At 37.7% G+C, this 18,984-nt stretch overlaps 1 protein-coding gene across 2 annotated transcripts in view; it reads right to left on the bottom strand.

Annotated features, from left to right (window-relative positions):
- Positions 1-12,688, bottom strand: part of LOC133876215 (aspartic proteinase 36) — a 49,357-nt gene extending 36,669 nt beyond the window's left edge. Inside the window, exons 1-6 of one of the 2 annotated variants that reach the window (XM_062314503.1) lie at positions 12,332-12,688; positions 11,902-12,031; positions 11,478-11,725; positions 5,295-5,522; positions 3,446-3,608; positions 3,263-3,336 (exon numbers count right to left, since the gene is read on the bottom strand). In XM_062314503.1, the coding sequence (XP_062170487.1) occupies positions 3,263-3,336; positions 3,446-3,608; positions 5,295-5,522; positions 11,478-11,725; positions 11,902-12,031; positions 12,332-12,588 (1,100 nt within the window). In that variant the 5' untranslated portion in view covers positions 12,589-12,688. The remainder of the gene's footprint in view (positions 1-3,262; positions 3,337-3,445; positions 3,609-5,294; positions 5,523-11,477; positions 11,726-11,901; positions 12,032-12,331) is intronic. The other variant, XM_062314511.1, reaches the window with a different exon arrangement.
- Between the last annotated feature and the right edge of the window lie 6,296 nt (positions 12,689-18,984).

Genomic DNA, 18,984 nt, shown 5'->3' with positions numbered 1-18,984 from the left:
TTCTAAATAGACACGGACTTGTAAGAAGCACCCAATGGCAAACCCAAGTATGTCATAGGCAAAGAAGCGACCCAACATCCAAGTAAGTGAGCCAATCCTTCGACATCCTCTACCATACCAATAGGAACAATTTCTGATTTTCAAAGTTAATCCTTAAACCCGAAGCTGCCTCAAAGCATAGGAAGATACATCTCAGATGGCGAATTTGTTCTTCCTACGCCCCACAAAAAATCAATGTGTCATCAGCAAACATTTAATGGTTCACAACTAAGGCCTCAGGCTCCATGGATCCCACTGAAAACCTAGTCAAGTTGCCTTGACCCAATGCAGCACTCAACATCCGGCTCAAAGCCACCATAACCACCACAAACAAAAAAGGAGAGAGGATCTCCTTGCCGCAAACCCCGAGAGCTGTTAAAGAAACCTGATGGGGTTCCATTCACAACAACAGAAAATCTCACTGTAGAAATACAAAACCGAATCCAAGCCCTCCATTTTTCCCCAAAACCACAACGGTGCAACAAATATAGCAAGAAGTCCCAATTCACATGATCATAAGCCTTCGCCAGATCCAACTTACATAGCAGCCCAAGTTCCCCTGATTGAATTTGACTATCCACACATTCATTGGCAATAAGCATTGAATCCAAGATTTGTCGACCACCTATAAACGCATTCCGAGTGTTGGAGATAAACTTGCTCAAAATTGATTTAAACTTGTTCGCGAGGACCTTGGAAATAATCTTGTAAATACCCCCTACCAAACTAATAGGGCGAAAATCTCTCACATCCATGACACCAATCTTCTTTGGAATCAGAGAGACCAAAGTAGCATTAAAGCTCTTTTCAAACTTGCCTCGAGTGTGAAATTCTGCAAAAACATCCATAATGTCAGTTTTTAAAATATCCCAACACTTCTGAAAGAAAGCCATAGTGAAGCCATTAGGACCCGGTGCCTTATCTCCATTCAAATCCCTAATCACATCCCACACCTCCTTCTCCTCAAACGCTCTTTCTAGCCAAATGCTCTCCTCCGCGTCAATGGATAAGAAAGATAAGCCCTCCACCCTAGGCCGCCAAGAACAATTCTCAAAATACAGATTGTTGTGATATTGGACTATATGCTCCTTTATCTCCACAAAGTACCTAGACATTGCACCATTTATAGTCAAAGAGTCTATTTGATTGAATTTACGATGCGAGTTGGCCACCCTGTGAAAAAACTTTGTGTTCTTGTCCCCCTCCCTCAACCACAAAGCTCTAGATTTTTGTCTCCAATTCATTTCCTCAAAAAGGAAAGTCTTCTCCAATTCTTTCGACATATCAATCTTTCGAACCTTTTCGTCCTCCTCTAGGCAACGGCATTCTTCAACTAAATCCAGCTCTCGAATACCCTTCAATAATTCTTTCTTTTTCTTCCCTATATCACCAAACACTTCTTCATTCCACTTCTTCAAATTTGTCTTCAAAGCCTTCCATTTATTAGCCAAAATGAAACTTGGCAAACCGAAAACTCAATAGACAACCACCACTTTTTAACATGCTCAACAAAACCACTCTCAAAAGAGCCTTAACTCTCCAAATACTCTTCATGGTGAACCAGCCAGAATACACAATGCTTGAAAACGACCTTATTTCAAACTTCCACCTCTTAGATGGGATCCAACAATTACTATCCTCACCACCTTGTCTCATTCTAAATACAGCATATCAATTTCACTAAAGATTTCCATTAGAAAACTGCAAATGACTCGCCACCTACGCCTCCACACAGCATGCAATACTAAACGACTCCGAAAAAGTTTCCAATCTTCCAACATAATGCAAATGCAACAAGTCCGAATTTTTCTCAACCACAATGCACATGTACATATGGATCTGGCGATATTTTCCAACATTCTTGCCTTATCAATGAGAAGGTATGTGATTTAATTGTGGGCAATAGTTGCAAGAATTTGGTTTCCAGGAAGTTGGTAAATTATTTTAATCTAGGAACGGGAATTACACATCATCCAAATAATTAGGCCTTAGACTCTGCTTAAGGCAAAGCTTCTCAAGGTTTTGAAGTGACAAGAAGAGGTTTGGAGCTTAGCCTGGACTGGTTGATGTGATGACAGAAATCAAGGTTGAGAATAGGGCCAAAAGCAATCTCATTGTGGAGGTAATGGCCATCATATTGAAACTTGTTGCAAATGCAGAGTAACCAGGTAATATATTTGTCTGGAAGTCATTCCCATACTTAAGAGATTTCCAGTTACGATACCACTCATTCCAGCTTCTGATGATTTTATCAATCTTACTGAAGTAAATTACTCAGCCATTAATTAAGAGCTGAACAAGTGCCTATACTAAGGTACAAACAGGTAAAGCACTTAGCTCTTTTTAAAGAGCTCAATAAGTGCTTAGTGCAGAGGTAGGTAGACTTGCCCAAACAGGTGACACTACCTTTTTCACACCATCTAGTTCCTCTTTATGGGTCATTGTCTCAAGGGCCTCAACTCGCATGACTAGTACGGCTTCTCTATAATCTAACTTAGGTGTTCGTCTGCAACGCCTCAGCTCATTGGGGGTGGGTCGTTACATCGTCTATCCTAGATCTTCAGTGACTCTGCATTTGGTAGTTCTCAATCAATTGTTGGTTGTGGTACTTTGTCCTCTTTCGTCTACATCTTTATCTATTAGATCATGATCTATAGATCCATAGTTTTCATTTAATCTTCTTCTTTAGAAAGTCAAGTGAAGTCTCAACTTGATCAATAACATCCTATTCATCTTCTTCCATCTTAAGCCGAGGACAATTAGTGAAGTCTATTGTGTAATAAATGGAATTTGTTTAGTGATAAGCCTACCAAGATATTACAATCAATATGCCACGTACTTCGCTAGTAATGATATATCATGAAAAGAAATGAACACGTTGGGTTAGAGTATTACAGCTTCCAAGATATAATTATGAAAATGCAAATTGTTTCCTCATGTGTTAAGTCTTGTGATCACTTGGGAGATATATCTATGAAAGCCTAAGGGCCACCATTTCAATCTCTATATTCTTCCACCTTTTCTTTTCTTTTGTGTGTGTATCTCAGAAACCACTCTAGGGTTGAAAAGCAATATTGTTGTGTGTCTTAGAAACCACTCTAGGGTTGAGATACAATATTGTTTCTATATTTCCTCTTTCTCCCTAGCCATCAACACCACATCTAGCTATTACCATCTCTTAACATAAAAGTCCTATAGGACAACAATATATTGTGCAACATACCTTTCGGAGTACTGAAAGCATGTATACTCATCATGAACTGTATGAACTTTTAAATCTGGCTGTTGAGAGATTATCTAAAAAAGATATTAAAATAAGTAAGTGGGCAACTTGAAATCAGAAAGTCATCAACATATAACTCTAATATATCATGCACCTTACTAATGGCTCATATAGATCACATACCTTACTTACTAATGGCTCATAAACCGTTTCTGGGAGATAGGCCAAAGTTGTACCACTGTCTATTATTGTCCCTTTTCTGTCTCCAACCTCAAACACCTCTTTTGAAAGATTTAGAAAAACATGACCAACTTGGACAGCCGTCATATTGACATTGTAATGCGGCCTATAAATTTAACAAGAAGAAATAGCTTACTTGCCAAATTCCATAGGACAAGACATAACATGACTGTGAAGAAAAAGTACACGTGCTTAGTAATAAAAGACTCATGAATGCAGAAAGCAAAAATAACAACATATTACATGAGCATGTATATTAAAGAAACAATACTTGACATACTCAAGAGATCAACACTATATTTTAGTAATTTAATTCTATTTGAAATATTCAAAATTTGGTCCAGATGGTTGTATGTGGCTGCTTATTGAATGCATTATAATAAACATTGATTTGCCGGTCAATCTTTGTTATATATAACAGGTCCACCATCCCTGTATGTTCAATACATTATTTTTCTAGGCTCTATATATTTAATACATATCAATAAACATACCATTCTACTTGACTACATGTGACTCTGCTGTCTTTTTTTTTTTTTTGATAAGTAATTTCAAATTCATCAATAAAGCGCAAAGGGGCGCAACCTTAATACACGAGAAGTATACAAGAGCGCCCCTAAAAGGGAGAAACAGGTAATAAATTTAGAAAGTCTACAAAAGTAAAAACACCTAGGTGGCAAAGACGGGACGCTAACCAAAGAAATAGCGTGTTAAGCACACGCTTCCTTAATACTACCATAACAGTCTCTACATCTTCAAAAAGCCTCGCATTCCGCTCCCGCCAAATGCTCCACAAAACACAATGAGGAACTAACCGCCAAGCTTTTTTAGCTAGGCCATGCCCAAAAGGCGCACCCCAAGTAGTCAACAAATCCAGCACCGTTTGTGGCATGACTCACTCAACTCCAAATAAAGAAAACATAAAGCTCCAAAGCTCACGGGCGGTGTCACAATGAAGTAACAAATGATCAATAGCCTCCCCCTTCTTTTTACACATACAACACCACTCAATAACCACAATATTCCTCTTTCGCAAATTGTCATGGATCTTATTTTCACAATGTAATGGCTTGGTTCCCTTGTAATTAAGAAATACAATACTGTAAAATTCTTTTAATCTCTCTCTCCTCAGAGAACTTCAGAATACCAAACCAATCCACATACTCAAGCAACTTGTATCTTAATTATCATATCAGTGGACTCACAGATAATTGCTTCACAGCACATGCACTCTAAAGAACATAACAATGAAGCAAACTACTAAAAGCAACACAAACATATCCTGCTTACTAAACTTTGATTTTTAGAGCTTGCTAAAGCAAACCGTTATATGAGATGATGAAATTAGGTGCAATAATTACAGGAATGAACAATACATTCTTTTCAAGTACAATTAAGTTTAGCTGCATTATAAGTACAGCAGTAGAAAGCTCATTTTAGGGGTCGGCCTCACTTGATCATCCATCATCAGAGTTTTCCCCAATAAATTAACCGACTTCCTTTAAGCCTTGTATATAAGTATCCCTATTTTAAACAAATGACTGCAAGCTAAAATGAAAAAAAAAAATGACTATCAATCAGTAAATGTCGCTCATTGGTGAAAATCAAAGAAAGCTATGACATCTCTTTCCAAAGCCATGTAGCACATTTCATCTAAAAAAAAATTAGTTTATTACAATATTATAGCATTTCAAGAAAAACAAACACAAATGACTACTGAGTTTCTATATAAGACAAACAAGGGACAAACAAACAAGGGACAACCATAACACCTATAAAAGACATTACATACTGGTTCGGTACCAATGGAGTCACGTTAACTTTTGGTTGCACGACATGCCCAATAGCAAAGATACCTCCCCCATTTATTCCATCTAAGCAGTGAGCAAACATCTTTTTCACTCTTCCAGATGAAGCTAGCTGTGAAATTATCGACGAATTTGACTTTCCAAAACCAAGTATCCCATCAAGTGCATCTTCGTTAGATGAACCTAGATCCCCAGATTGTCTAGCGCCACACCTACGCCAAAAACATCAAAACCACCACATAAACACCACCAAAAGAGAAAAAGTACAGGCTGATAACAACAAAAAGAATCAGGCCTTCTGACATTATAGAACAGAAATGATATTGAGATAGGTATCCAAACGTTTATACCATTGATAATTTCTAGAACAAAATAGAAAGCATCAAAGGGAACTTCATGATATTCAAGGACCTTTTATGAGAAATTTTTTTAAAAAAAATATAAAATAAAATAAAACCTTCAAAGCACAGAATAACATAACATAATAAGACAACATTTGATTCAAACCAAACTTAGGTACTACAAACATACTATGGATGGTCAAATTCAGACTACCACCGTGTAAAAAAGAGAAAAGAAAAGAAAAAATGACCATCCTGCCATACTGTACACATTTATTATTCTACTTAAATATAATTTACACGATGTACCTTTTAATGCTTAATCGAACCTGTCTAGGGAAAGCCTCCCACCATTATGATCATGTCTACAACCAGTTTAGGTTTCAACCAGCTATATGCCAATATCTAAATTGGCAATGACAAACATGTCAGCTATTAGCAGATAAAGCACACAGTAAATCCCATACATTACTGCAACCTTTGTATTGAACTTTTTATGGGCAACCTTTGTATTAAACTGAGAGAACTAAATTATAGAAGAATTGTTTAGGCAATTTTTCAAGCATTTCACACAGTTTATCTCTGTAACCATACTGTAATTGTTGTCAACTTAAAGCTTGAATATAATTCACCTACTTCCTCATCGGGGAGGGACACACGCACACACATGGAGAGATGGAAAGAGAAAGAGAACAAACACTAGAAAGAGATTTATCATCGTTATTTTTTATAAATATGTCTACATCAAGGTATTACAACTCATTCTCCAAGAATCATTAATTTTCTCTTTTCTTTTTTTATACGTAATTGAAATTCATTAAAACGCAAAAGGGCTCACCCAAGTACAATCAGTAAAGTTATACCAAAGTAACTATCCCACCACCAAAAATACTAAAATTCCTTGTAGCTCAAGTGTGGTATTGGAGTAAATTATAAAAGGTATTGGAGTAAATTATAAAAGGTTTCACCTACCTTAATTTATGAAAGGTTCCAACTAAAGCTTCCAATGAAGAGAGAGAGAGAGAGAGATGTTGTAATAATGTTAGTGAAATAAATTGAACCATTTTGATGCATCTCATCTCAATTGGTTCATAAAAATCTCTAGATTCTATATCTAGCAGTTGTTATCTCAACAAAACTCTCTAATAATCATCCTAGCTAGTCATGTAGTCGATACCCAATCAATCTATTGATTGCAATACCACTTGTTTAGCTTCAAAAATACAGCCACGCTGAGATCAAATAAATAATAAATCCAATTACATAAAAACAAGAATTTGACATGGTTCATGTAAAGCTACATACATCCACTGATGAGAGAAATCCATTATAAGCATAGGTAGTTATAAAGGGACGAGAATACCATAGCGTCCCATCATTGCTTGAATAGTTTTTCTTATGTAGAATTTTTAAATTTATTCTCTTCTCGTCCCATTTAAGGGCTCTCTTGTATACTTCTCGTGTATAAGGGTTGCGCCCCTCTACGCTTTCAATGATTTGAGTTGCAATTACTTATCAAAAAAAAAGGGACGAGAATACCAGACATTGAAATTGACACCTTACACCGGAGTCATAAACAACAACGAAGTTCCTATTCTCGTCATGTCCTAAGTCATAGAATGGAGCCTTGATATCATGTTTCATGAGTGTTCCCAAACTCCCTTACAAACCCTTTCACTCATAGTTATGTTTTTTTAAAAGAAAATAATAATAACTGATAAATAATTGAAATATCATTAAAAATGAAAGCGCAACCTAGGTACACGGGAAATATACAAGAGAAAAACCTATCTAGATGGAGAAAAAAAAATAAGAAAATCGTGAAAACTAATCTCCAAAGGCGCTACAAACGCAGTTGTCCAAATAAAAAGAGAATAAAAGAAAAAAGACTTAAGCACCTCCAACGTCTTCTCGAGATCCTCAAAGATTGGATCATTCAATTCCCTCCACTGGCACCAAAGAAGGCAAGAAGACACTATCTTTCACACAACAACACTCTGAATACTACCACCCGTCCACCAACAACAAGCGAACGAGTCAACTATCCAACTAGTCATAATCCGGGACAACCCAAAGCAACTGAAAAAAGTATTTCATAAGGCACAAAAACCTCACAATGGAGTAGAAAATGGTCCACAAACTCCACATTCATGTTACACATACAAACACCTATTAACCACAATGACGTGCTGCTCCAAAGGTTGTCCATGGTAAAGATTTTACCTAGGGCAGCCAAACAAGTGAAAAAAGCCACTCTCAAAGAAACCTTGGTCCACCAAATACTATTCTAAGGAAAAAAGAATTCAATCATTACAGACAAGGACTATGTAGAAGGAGCTAACCACAAACACCCTTTTTCTAAAGGGACCCTCCAAAGCTTGTCTTCACATTCCCGTCTCACTCTATACGAATACAACAAATTGAAGAACGAAACAAAGACATCCACCTCTTAGTCGTGAGCCGCTCTAATGGTTTTAAAAAATTAACCACTAAAAGAACCGGAAAAGTGAAAAGTTCAAGGTGCAAATATCTAACTTTGGATTCAACCACCATGAAGTCATCAATGATTTCTAGCATTCAATATTTTATTGAGTTTTTTTTCTTCTTCTAGCCAAGTGTATTTCTTGTGTACTTCGTGTGTACTTGGGTTACACCTTTGGCGCCTTTTAATAAACAGTGATTACTTATCTGTTTATAAATAATGTCATATCATTAAAAAGCGCAGAGAGGTGCAACCCTAGTACACAGGAAGTATACAAAAGTGCCCCTAAAAAGAGGAACAAAAGAGCATGAAATTAAAAACTCTGCAAGTGTAACACGACTCGGGCTATGATGAGCTGAGACCCATACAAATAAAGTATTAAGCACATTTCGACACAACTCCAATACCAGCATTTCTACATCTTCAAAGTGCCGAGCATTCCTCTCACGCCAAAGATCCCACATGACACATAAAGAAACCTACTTCCAAATTTGCTTAACTTGACCACGACCCAACGAATTGCCCCAACTACTCAACAAATCAAGCACCCGTCACGGCATAATCCACTCCACCCCAAACAAATATAAAAAATAAAAAATAAAAGCTCCATATATCCATTGCAACATCATAATGAAGTAAGAGGTGGTCAATGGATTTCCCATTCTTCTTGCACATACAGCACCAAAACTGTGATTTCTTATCAAAAAAATAATTAACTAAATTCCCAAATAATGAATAAATTTAGTTTTTTTTTTCCTGGCCCTTGTGTGTTCTACTTTGAGGAATACAAATAAGCAAAAGGTTTGATCATTCATTTTCAGAATAAAAGCTTAACATCCTTGTCTCCCCCAGTAATAAAAGTAAGATTCTACTTCACACCTTCCATCTTTTTTCAGCACCATTCTAATTTCCAAAATCCAGCCAAATGCCACTTAACCCTCCATTCCAGCCATACAAAAAATCACAATCACAACACAAGAAGTCAAATTCCCTTTCTAATTAGGAAGCCATCAACCCACATTGCCACTGTCTATTCCATCAACTCACAACTCCCACACTAATCTTCCACCACCTGATCCAATCCAGTTCCCCATGTATAAAGAAAGTAAAGAACCCCACCCACCTCTATGTGCTGCCAATAAATACAACCCAACCAAAACCCACATTGAATTTTCAATCAACAATTACTCAGTTGTTTCCTGCAACCAACGGTTGGCAGCATGGGGCTACTCCGGTGAGGGCAGATATAGCCAACGGGTCTCCTTAGGTTCCGGAGGTTGAAGCAATCCTCTCGTGTTATGCTCCTCTAGCTATCTCGTTGGAGCCCGTGGCTCAGCCATCGTCGGTGACGGCGAGTCTCAAAGCCTGGCAGTCTGGGCCTTGTTTATATCGACAAGAGTTGCTTCCACCGCTATCAAGGAATCCAAAACAGGCTTAGGCAAAATCATGGGTTGAACTTCAATGCCCTCAAACTACACCACCAAACAAGGCCCAAAGACTCGCCGTCACCGACGATGGCTGAGCCATGGCAGCTCTTGTTGATAGCGGTGGCCAGGGACTGTCCGATCAGCTTGTGGTGGCAAGGGTTTGAAGACGCGGGAGGGGGGGTTCAAAAAGATGAAGAGACAAAGAGAAGCAGCTCAAGTATGTCTAGTGTTTTCATATGAAGATGAGTGGGGTGGACCGCCAAAAAAGACTTCTTGGTCTTGATTAATTCACAAAACGATGACATGCATGTATTTACCAAAACATCACCAACGTCATTTGAATCCACAAGGCCCATTGAACTCGTGAAACTCACAAATGGTCCACCAATTCAAATTGTTTGACCCTAGGGTCAATGATTTTGGCGGTGCGGTTTTAGGAGATTGACCTGACCATTATAGGTCCCAAATTCATTGTTGAACCAGTTAGACTGCATGATCAAGTTCAATTTTTTAAAACCATGATCATCACAATGCGTGTAGCAACACTTACAAGTGATCGATAAATGTTAGTTACTACACATATTTATAAAGTCACTTAAACCTAATTATTGTCAAGGAATACAATCTCCTTTCAAATTACGTAACCAAACAAAACAGAGAAAAACAAAAAAAACTTCATATCAGAACGCTACTAGCAAATCAAAATAGGAATTTTAGACGCATAAATCTCATTTGAATCAAATTGGATCATGTAAATCCCTCATCTTCTAGGCAAGAAGTGTGTCGCTTCACATTTACTCATTTTAGTTCAACATATCAAAGAAGATCTTCTGACTTCATATGTCATGCCAATCCCCCCTTTTATGCTCCATAACTCAAGAATACAAAAATTCTACTTACCAAGAGAACAGGATACTAGAATTCTAACAACTTTTCAGTTGAATTGCTTTTGAGAAAGGGCTAATAGAACCACAGAGATCCAAAATATATATAAAAAAATTAGAACCACATCTGAGAGAGAAGAATTTAACATGGTTCGGGTTCGACCACACTTTTCCCCTAAAAATATTACTTGCTACTACAGTAAAACTTCCCAAAAAGGATTATCAAACTAGACCACCAAACAATTTGATAGCAATTTAATTAATCAAAATCTGACACTACAAGTCCAATTGCTACATTCAGCCACAAAAATTTGGCTAAACAATACACAAATCTTGGGTGAATTATAAAATAAATTTTTTTTTTGATAGGTATAAATAAATTATGAAGCAAAAGAAAGACAAAATAACATAGCCACCATATAAGTGATTGACATAATTCACTCATTGGGCTACTTCCATGTGGAAGCTAACATAGGAAGCTAACTTTTACAACAGAAATGCAGAATCTGAAAACAAGAACTTACATCTCTACCACTTTGTGGTATTGAACGAGAATCTCAAAACTCCACCAAAGCCCTACAAAGACTTTCTTTATGAAGAAAGCAAATTCACACGATCAACACAAACCTGAACTGCCAACAAGGAATCACCATTAAGAACATTCGGATCCTAGGTCTTAGGCATGAGATACGGAGAAAGCTAGAGAACATTCTGAATTAGAATACATATTCACACCGAGAAAGCTCATCTTTGGTGGTCGATAACGCTGTACCAAGTCCCTTATCTCTAAACCATATGAAACATCACCCTCATTCTAACCTGAAGAAGTACCTATAAAATCTAAATAAAAAAGTATTGCTTTGATAGTTTTATGTCACTGAACCCATCATGAATATGTGAACACACAAATTTTTGTAATTGTACCATACATTGGATTACGTTAAGAGTACAATACTAAATCATGATCATACATGCAGACAAATATCCATATCTACCGGTTCACTAACGGAAGATGTATGGATTGCAAACTCACCCGAATATAACACTTCCGTTGGCCGAAGTAGTTTGGAGGTCTCCAGACACCCGATCGTACTGCACAACATCCTTCACAAAGTATCCAGCGGTGGAACTGCCATCTCCATATATCTGAAGATACGGACAGGTCATATTAGCCATGCAGCCAGATAAAGGACCCCCGTTAATCTCTAGGCAAAAATCTTGATTGCAAGGAACCAATTTCCCAGTGACCGAGTTGTCTATATCGTATAGCGTCAACTCAATCTGTTGGAAGAAGAACACTGAGTCAGATAAAAGCAATCAAATGCGTATTTACATGCGGTCAAACAAAAAATAAATAAAAGAGGAATAAGCAAAGATTTTTTTTTTTTTTTGATAAATAAACGAGGGAAGTAAATAGAACATGCAAAGAATTGAGGTAGAGAAGTGGGGCAGCATACACCAAGGGAGCTTCTTCTGGGGCACTCGGTGCACTGAATGCAGTTGACCCACATAATGTCGCTTCCTGTATCTACCTGCACATAGTAGTCCTTTGGAGGTGTTCCAATCCCTATTTTAGCATAGTAAAGCCTACAACATCCCCGGGAATAAAATAAATCTATCACTGGTTTCTTGTAATAGCAGTAATTCCAAAAGAACAATCACATGCACAAGAATACGGAAACCGTTGGCAATTTTCACAATTTTTTTTTATTAACAACACAAATTTGATTCTTGTGTTATTATATTTGCTAGAAAGAAAAACAATATCAAGCATGATTTTTGCCTGTGTGCGTGCATAAAAACTAAAACCAATATTGGACGGAAATGGAAATTGAAACAACGAGAAGAATTAGGAAGCAAAAAAAAAAAATAGAGTGGAAGGCGAACCCGACGGCATCGGGACGACCGGAGCCGCCCAAGGGGAGATCGACGCCGGCAAGAATTCGAAGCTGGCGGCGGATATCGTGAGTTTTGAGTTGAGTAAGCGAGCGCTCGCGTCCCGCATATTTGTACTTGACGTTGAACACGCCGTTGTAGCCAAAGACTCCCGCAATACCAACACTCGTAGTAATCAGAAGCGATAACACCAGCACAACTGACACGCCGAAGCTGCACCACCTTCTGATTATGGCCATCACGCTCATCGTCGTCACTCTTCGGATTCAATCAAGTCTTTTAAGGCGACTTACACAAGTCCATGGAAGGCGAAGCGCCGAAGCCAATGCCATTGGTCGATTAGGCGGAGTCAAGCCCCTCGACTTTTACTCACGGGACTCGGGGGTGGGGCCCACTGCGACTATGTTTTCTTTTTTCTTTTCCTGCGTAATTGTAAGTATGGTTTATATAATAAAAATTAATTGAAGCGATATAAATGCGAAATAATTTTTAATTTCTTACGAGAATAAAAAGTTAAAAAAGTTGTTTGTTAAGAAGAAATGAATTTGATTTTATATTTTTTTACAAATGAAAAAAAAGTTAGGAGAAATGATTGCCAAATATATCCAATTAAGGATCAAAAAGGTCCCTCCAATTGCCCCAAATGTGCGGGCCTACAATTCCAAGACCATTAGTTCTGAGCAATTGTAAATGTCATTGATTTAAAAAAAAGAGTAATTTTAAATATTCATCTCTCATTTCACTCTTATATTATTGGGTTGATGTAGCAGTGTCCATCAACAATCATCAACCCTTGAATTAGATTTAATGACTAATATACATTACCACATAAGCCTGAGGCTTGCAATTTTTGACAAAACCTGCAAACCCGACACGAATTCAACACAAAATTAAAGGGTTAGAGTTGAGGAGCCTGACCCATTTAATTAAATGGATTAGGTTATAGTTGACTTATATAGTCTTATATCTATGCTTCGATACGATACGAACCGAACCTGACATACGAAATAATGGTAGGCAATTTTTGAAATGATCCACGAACCTGAAACGAACCCAATACAAAATTATAGGTATGGTTGAGGGGTTTGACACCCGTTTAATTAAATGGGATGGGTTAAAGTTGACATATATTATCTTATACCCATGCATCGACATGATCTGAACCCGATACGCAAACACGAACTGTCACCCCTACATCAGCACACTGATATTAGAATGGGATGAACAAATAAATATGTAGCATTACTCTTTCAAAAGATAATATGGGACCAAGGTCCCCTCCAATTCTCTCAAATGTTAGGGCTACAATTTGAAGTATTTCAACTCTTGGCTATCAACATGCCAAATAAGAGGGGTTGCTGGGGATTTCAACAACTCTTTAAATCCATATTGTTCGTTGGACGAATGGTTTAGATGCATCATACAGTTGGCTTTTCTTTCATCCAGAAATCAAAATTTGAAACAAGGTTGGCATTTCTTTTAGCCAAAAATCTAATTGCTTATCTCCATCGACTAAGATCCAGATGATAACAAGGACTATAAGGAGTCGTCGTTGACATCAACACCATTGAATACTTCAAACCCACTGACCACTGGCAACATTTGTAGTGCCCCCAATATTAACACAATTTATAATTACCTTAGAGCATTCCCAGCAGCTTCCCTAAAAGGGGCCTATTCCCTAAATTTTAGGAAAAATTTTAAGAAAGTCACAAAAAGCTACCCACAACAGCTTCCCTAAAATCTTATGTTCCCTGGAAAATGAGCAGTGCTTCCCAATGTATAGGAAAACATTGTTCACTTCACAACCCATTGTTTATTCGCAAAATATATTTTCTCTCTCCCTTCAACGTCTCACCCATCTCCTTCCCACAGCTCAGAAATTCTTCCTCTCTCTCTCTCTCTCTCTCTCTCTCTCTCTCTCTCTCTCTCTCTCTCTCTCTCTCTCTCTCTCTCTCTCTCACGTTCTCCCTCCTCGCCATGGGTATTCCACACGGACCACACCCAGTGAGTTATGAACTCAAACTAGACCGAACTGCCTCCTCCCCAAGTTTTTTTGAGATTTTCCCTCTAAACTTGAACCAGACCGAACTCAACAAAGTGAGTTCTCTTTCCCGATCCGATTGATTGCCTTGCTTGTCTAGTGTCATCGGAACAATAACCCCATGGAGTTGGACTGAACCTTGACCTCCATTTCCCTCAAGATTCTCCCTCATTCTTCCAAGAATCTGCTAGCTCCATTCCGATCCCTTTCTCGTCTGTTATGGTTGAGTTTTCGCCGAAATCGAACTCGGTTTTATGGCTCTTCCTCTAAGTGGTAGAGTTTCGCATTCTTGATCTTCGTATTTTGCGATTTCCGGCAAGTTTTGGACAGTTTCTTGCCCGTTCTTTCTCTGGCATTCTCGGTTTTAGACTGTACAGAATGAGCATCTCGCTGTATCATGTCCCCAAATAGTCCACTGCCCCCATCGGAATCCCTTCCCCAAACAGTCCAAATCACGACGAAGACAAAGCCTACACATCGAACGGATTAATCACCAAAGAGAGAGATCTGCAGCAAGAAGAGAGGGCATAGCAGTTGAAATAAAGAATAAAAAATATATAAAGAAAAAGTAATGAAATAATATTTAATTGATATATGGAAAGGTATAGGGAAGCTATTGTGAGGTTTTTTTTTTTTTATAGGGAAACAAAAAGTACTTTTGTTCCCTATATTTAAGTAAAATGGTTGGGAATGTGTTGTGAATGCTCTTAGAGCACTACTTTTATGCCTTGACAATAAATTCGCATTGGAATTTGCTATAAACGCACCAAAGTTCTAAGGTTTAAACATCATAGCATTCATCTATAACTGTACACATCATAAGCATCAACATTTACAAATGGCAAAAACAAGAACCATATCAAAGAATCACTACAAATTTATCACCTAACTTCCAGCCTCAAACAAATTTAGCACTACCAAGAATTCTAGCAAGATTCACTTATAAATTGAAAACTTACCACCTTGGTTAAGATCCATATTGTCTCCTTACTATAAAAATCTATAGAATCACTCAATGTCACTTGACACACGATTATCAAGGGTTAACTTGTTTGAACCTCCATATTTGCCTCAATTTTAGTGATTAATAAGCATTCTAGGTTATCATCAATCCCTTTGGTATACTAATGAAACTATATATCCCCAAACTCTCAACATTATTCTATTTATGATTTATATATATACACACTATGGAACTTCCAACAATTCAATTGATCTTGATACACTAAGTCCCCAAAATACATCTTTCCTAATTCTCCTAAGATTTATCGAGTGCACATTAAACCTTTAGTATTCACCTCTAAAATTGCTTCCACTGTGTGATAACAAAGAGTCAAATTCTATTTCCTACATCCATATCCCTGCAAAAGTAATATGCATCAAAAGTTTGCAATTTAATATCCTTCTTAATTATAGCTCAAAACATGCCCTAGATACCAATCCATCCAAAACAAGTTGGTCTATAACCAATGCAATCTAAAACATTTGCTACTCCTCGAAAAAGATTGTACAACTTAACACTTAGGTAAACAGATCTTGAAAACTTATCCCACTTTGATACTGATCATAACCTATACCTTGATATTAATTCCAACTTATAACTTAGATCCTAAAAAACTCAAATAAGATCAATCCTATGGTTCACAAAGTCAATCTACCATGTTGAAAGATCATATCCGCTCCTTAGATCCTATAGAAGTTAGACTCTAAAAAGATCCACTCCTACAATCCATAGAGCAAACTGCTCTGATATCATCTTGTCACGCCCCCCGTTTTGAAAAATAAGGGAAACGCGAACTTGAGCCTAAAATTTCATTTACATAAAGCATACCTCTTTTAAAAATATAGAAATCTTAATCATCTATATTATTTATGTGAACATAAGGGTAGCTTTTTACAATGCTATAAATTTCAAAGAGAAACATACTATACAACACAAAGGTTACATCAGTCCCCCAAACAATATGCTGCTCTTAGCGAGGTCTATGCCATTACCAAAAAGTAACTCTGACTATTGCATCCTGAAAAAGGTTGTAGGGGTAAGGGGTGAGTTTGACAACTAAGTAAGTAGAACAACATAGTACAAAGTAGTATAAAAAGTTCAGTTCAGAAACTTATAATTTTCAGAGTTCACATATAGAAATATCAGCATTAATGATAAATATGCATATGTAATCATCATTCATAGTGTGTAAGTTTTGTCTACCACTGGCCCACTTCCGCGTTTTTACTATGAGCAGTGCACGTTGGGCTCGTCCATAGGACCGATCCCGAAGGACCCATAGGCTCATCCTGTCGTCACAGGGGAGAGCTGTTGGGTTAGAAAGCTCCCTTGGTGAGGACCCCCCGGCCGATAGCCCCACACTTTTGGTGTGGTTGCCCCGCTACCCATCATCAGCAGCATAAGATCCGGATCATAGCATTATGGTACCGTGTGACAAAACTTTGTGTGATGCACATAAAACATACGTTTAACATAGTTTCATCGTCTTGCTCATATAGTGCACATATAACATATATATATTGAGAATCATAATCTCATCATCATCTTCATTCATATAGTGCACATGTAACATATACTCATCAGCTTCATTCATCTATGTGATTCACAGGTAACATATTCATACACTCATCAGCTTCATTCATATAGTGCACATGTAACATATAATCATCAGCTTCATTCATCTATGTGATTCACAGGTAATATATTCATTATTTCATACTTGAGATAATATAACAAATAATATTTAAGTGAATGAGTCTTTTGAAAATTCCCAACGTTTTTCTTTTGAAAATGTTTTATTTAAAATTTCGCCGGGGTTTAAAGTTGTGTTCCCTTACCTGGACTGGCCATTAGCATCAAGGTCGAGCTTTTACCTAAATAAATTGAAAGAAGAAGCTTATAAGAATATTCTGAAATTTGAAGTCTACAACTTAAATTAAGGTATCCTAGATATCCTACATAACGTGTAATCATAGTTCTTCAACTACTTCCTATTTATACAAAAATCTCTACTCAAATTCACAGCAGATATCTGAATTCACTAATTTACGACTTCTCTTGAAATTCAAAATAGTCCAACCAACGTCAATACCTTAGTGAGCTAAATCCTCAATAGTCAGTAACTTCAACATAAAAGAAGCAAGAAATCATTCGGCCTATCCACAGAAAATCCCCAAAAAAATGAACTTTCTTAAATCGTCTATTCCATAGTCTAAAACTCCATAACCCAAACCAACCAATATTAAACCGAACTCATTAAAATCCCAACCATAAAATCAATTACCAATTACCACTTCCACATAATCACATTAACCAAACTATAGGGTTTAACATAATCCATAACATATTATATCATAATAACCCCAAAACATAGGATCCCTCTATCACATATTATAAATCACACCGATCCAATAAGAAAACCCTATCTATCAAATCACTATGGCGGTCACACCCACACATACACACATAGCTAAGAACCAACTATATCGCTCGGCCAACCTTGCATAAAGACAACCCAAAACAGAACATCAGCTATCACATATACACAAGGAATTAATTAACCAAAACAACACATAGTTGGCCAACATAGGAAAAACACTATCTTAACCAAAACCCAAAGACTTCAAAACCATAGGAATTCGGCCAAATAGGGAAAATACCCACAGCTCACCCGTATTACCTATACATAGCTAAACACAATTACATATCACCAACCACCTATCCGGCCAGCACAAAAAAGAACAGGGGAACATCACCATACCCATACGACTAGCATACCTAAAAATTCTACACAGCCAACACCAACAGGAACATGGGGAATAAATCAACTCTCAAAACCCATTGACACACTGCCGAAACCCATTTCAAAACAGGGAAGAAAAGCCATCGAAATACATACTCCTAAATACCCAAATCAATAAACTAATTTCAGAATACCACAATCCAAATCCATAATATATTTCAATAACAAAACCAAATAACATCCATATCAAATCATCTATAATTCGATCAACAAGGGAACCAATAATAAACTGATTTAATCAAATTAAATCATAAAATGTAGTTTAGGGAGTTTCTTAGAAATCTACCGAAAAATCACATCATGAAGTCGCCGAAAAATCGAGTTTCTTCCTTTGTTGGTCTCGGGTTCAACGGGTCTTCGCCGAAAATCCACTGGAACCGCCGGAATCGCGCCTCCGGTGACCCATGGAGGATCGGGTTCTCACAAGTTCACAACCACCGAGGTTCTCTCTCTCGGGTCTGGCGGGTTGTGGGTCACGGCTCACTGGTTGCACGGGTTATGGGCCAAAGGTCTTCGGGTTTTGGCCGGAACAACACCTGGCCCGCCGAAAATAGTGTCGCCGGCGTCAATTCATGGAGGATCGGCCTCCCCTGGGTCACGGGCTCGCAGGTTCTCTCCCCCCTCTAGCTAGCTCTCTTCGATCTCTCGATCTCATCTCTCTGTCTCCCTCTCAATCTCAGATTCTCTCTCTCGTCCTCACTCTCTCGTCTCCCTGATTTCTCTCTCTCTCCCTCTTGACTCTCTGTGGGTCTCTCGGGCAGGAAGAACAGAAGAAAGAATGAAGAATAAAGAAG

This window comes from Alnus glutinosa, chromosome 1, assembly GCF_958979055.1.
Source record: "Alnus glutinosa chromosome 1, dhAlnGlut1.1, whole genome shotgun sequence".
NCBI classification, from domain to species: Eukaryota; Viridiplantae; Streptophyta; class Magnoliopsida; order Fagales; family Betulaceae; genus Alnus; species Alnus glutinosa.
The sequence above is the reverse complement of the archived record's forward strand: the minus strand, read 5'-3'. Positions and strand labels throughout refer to the sequence as shown.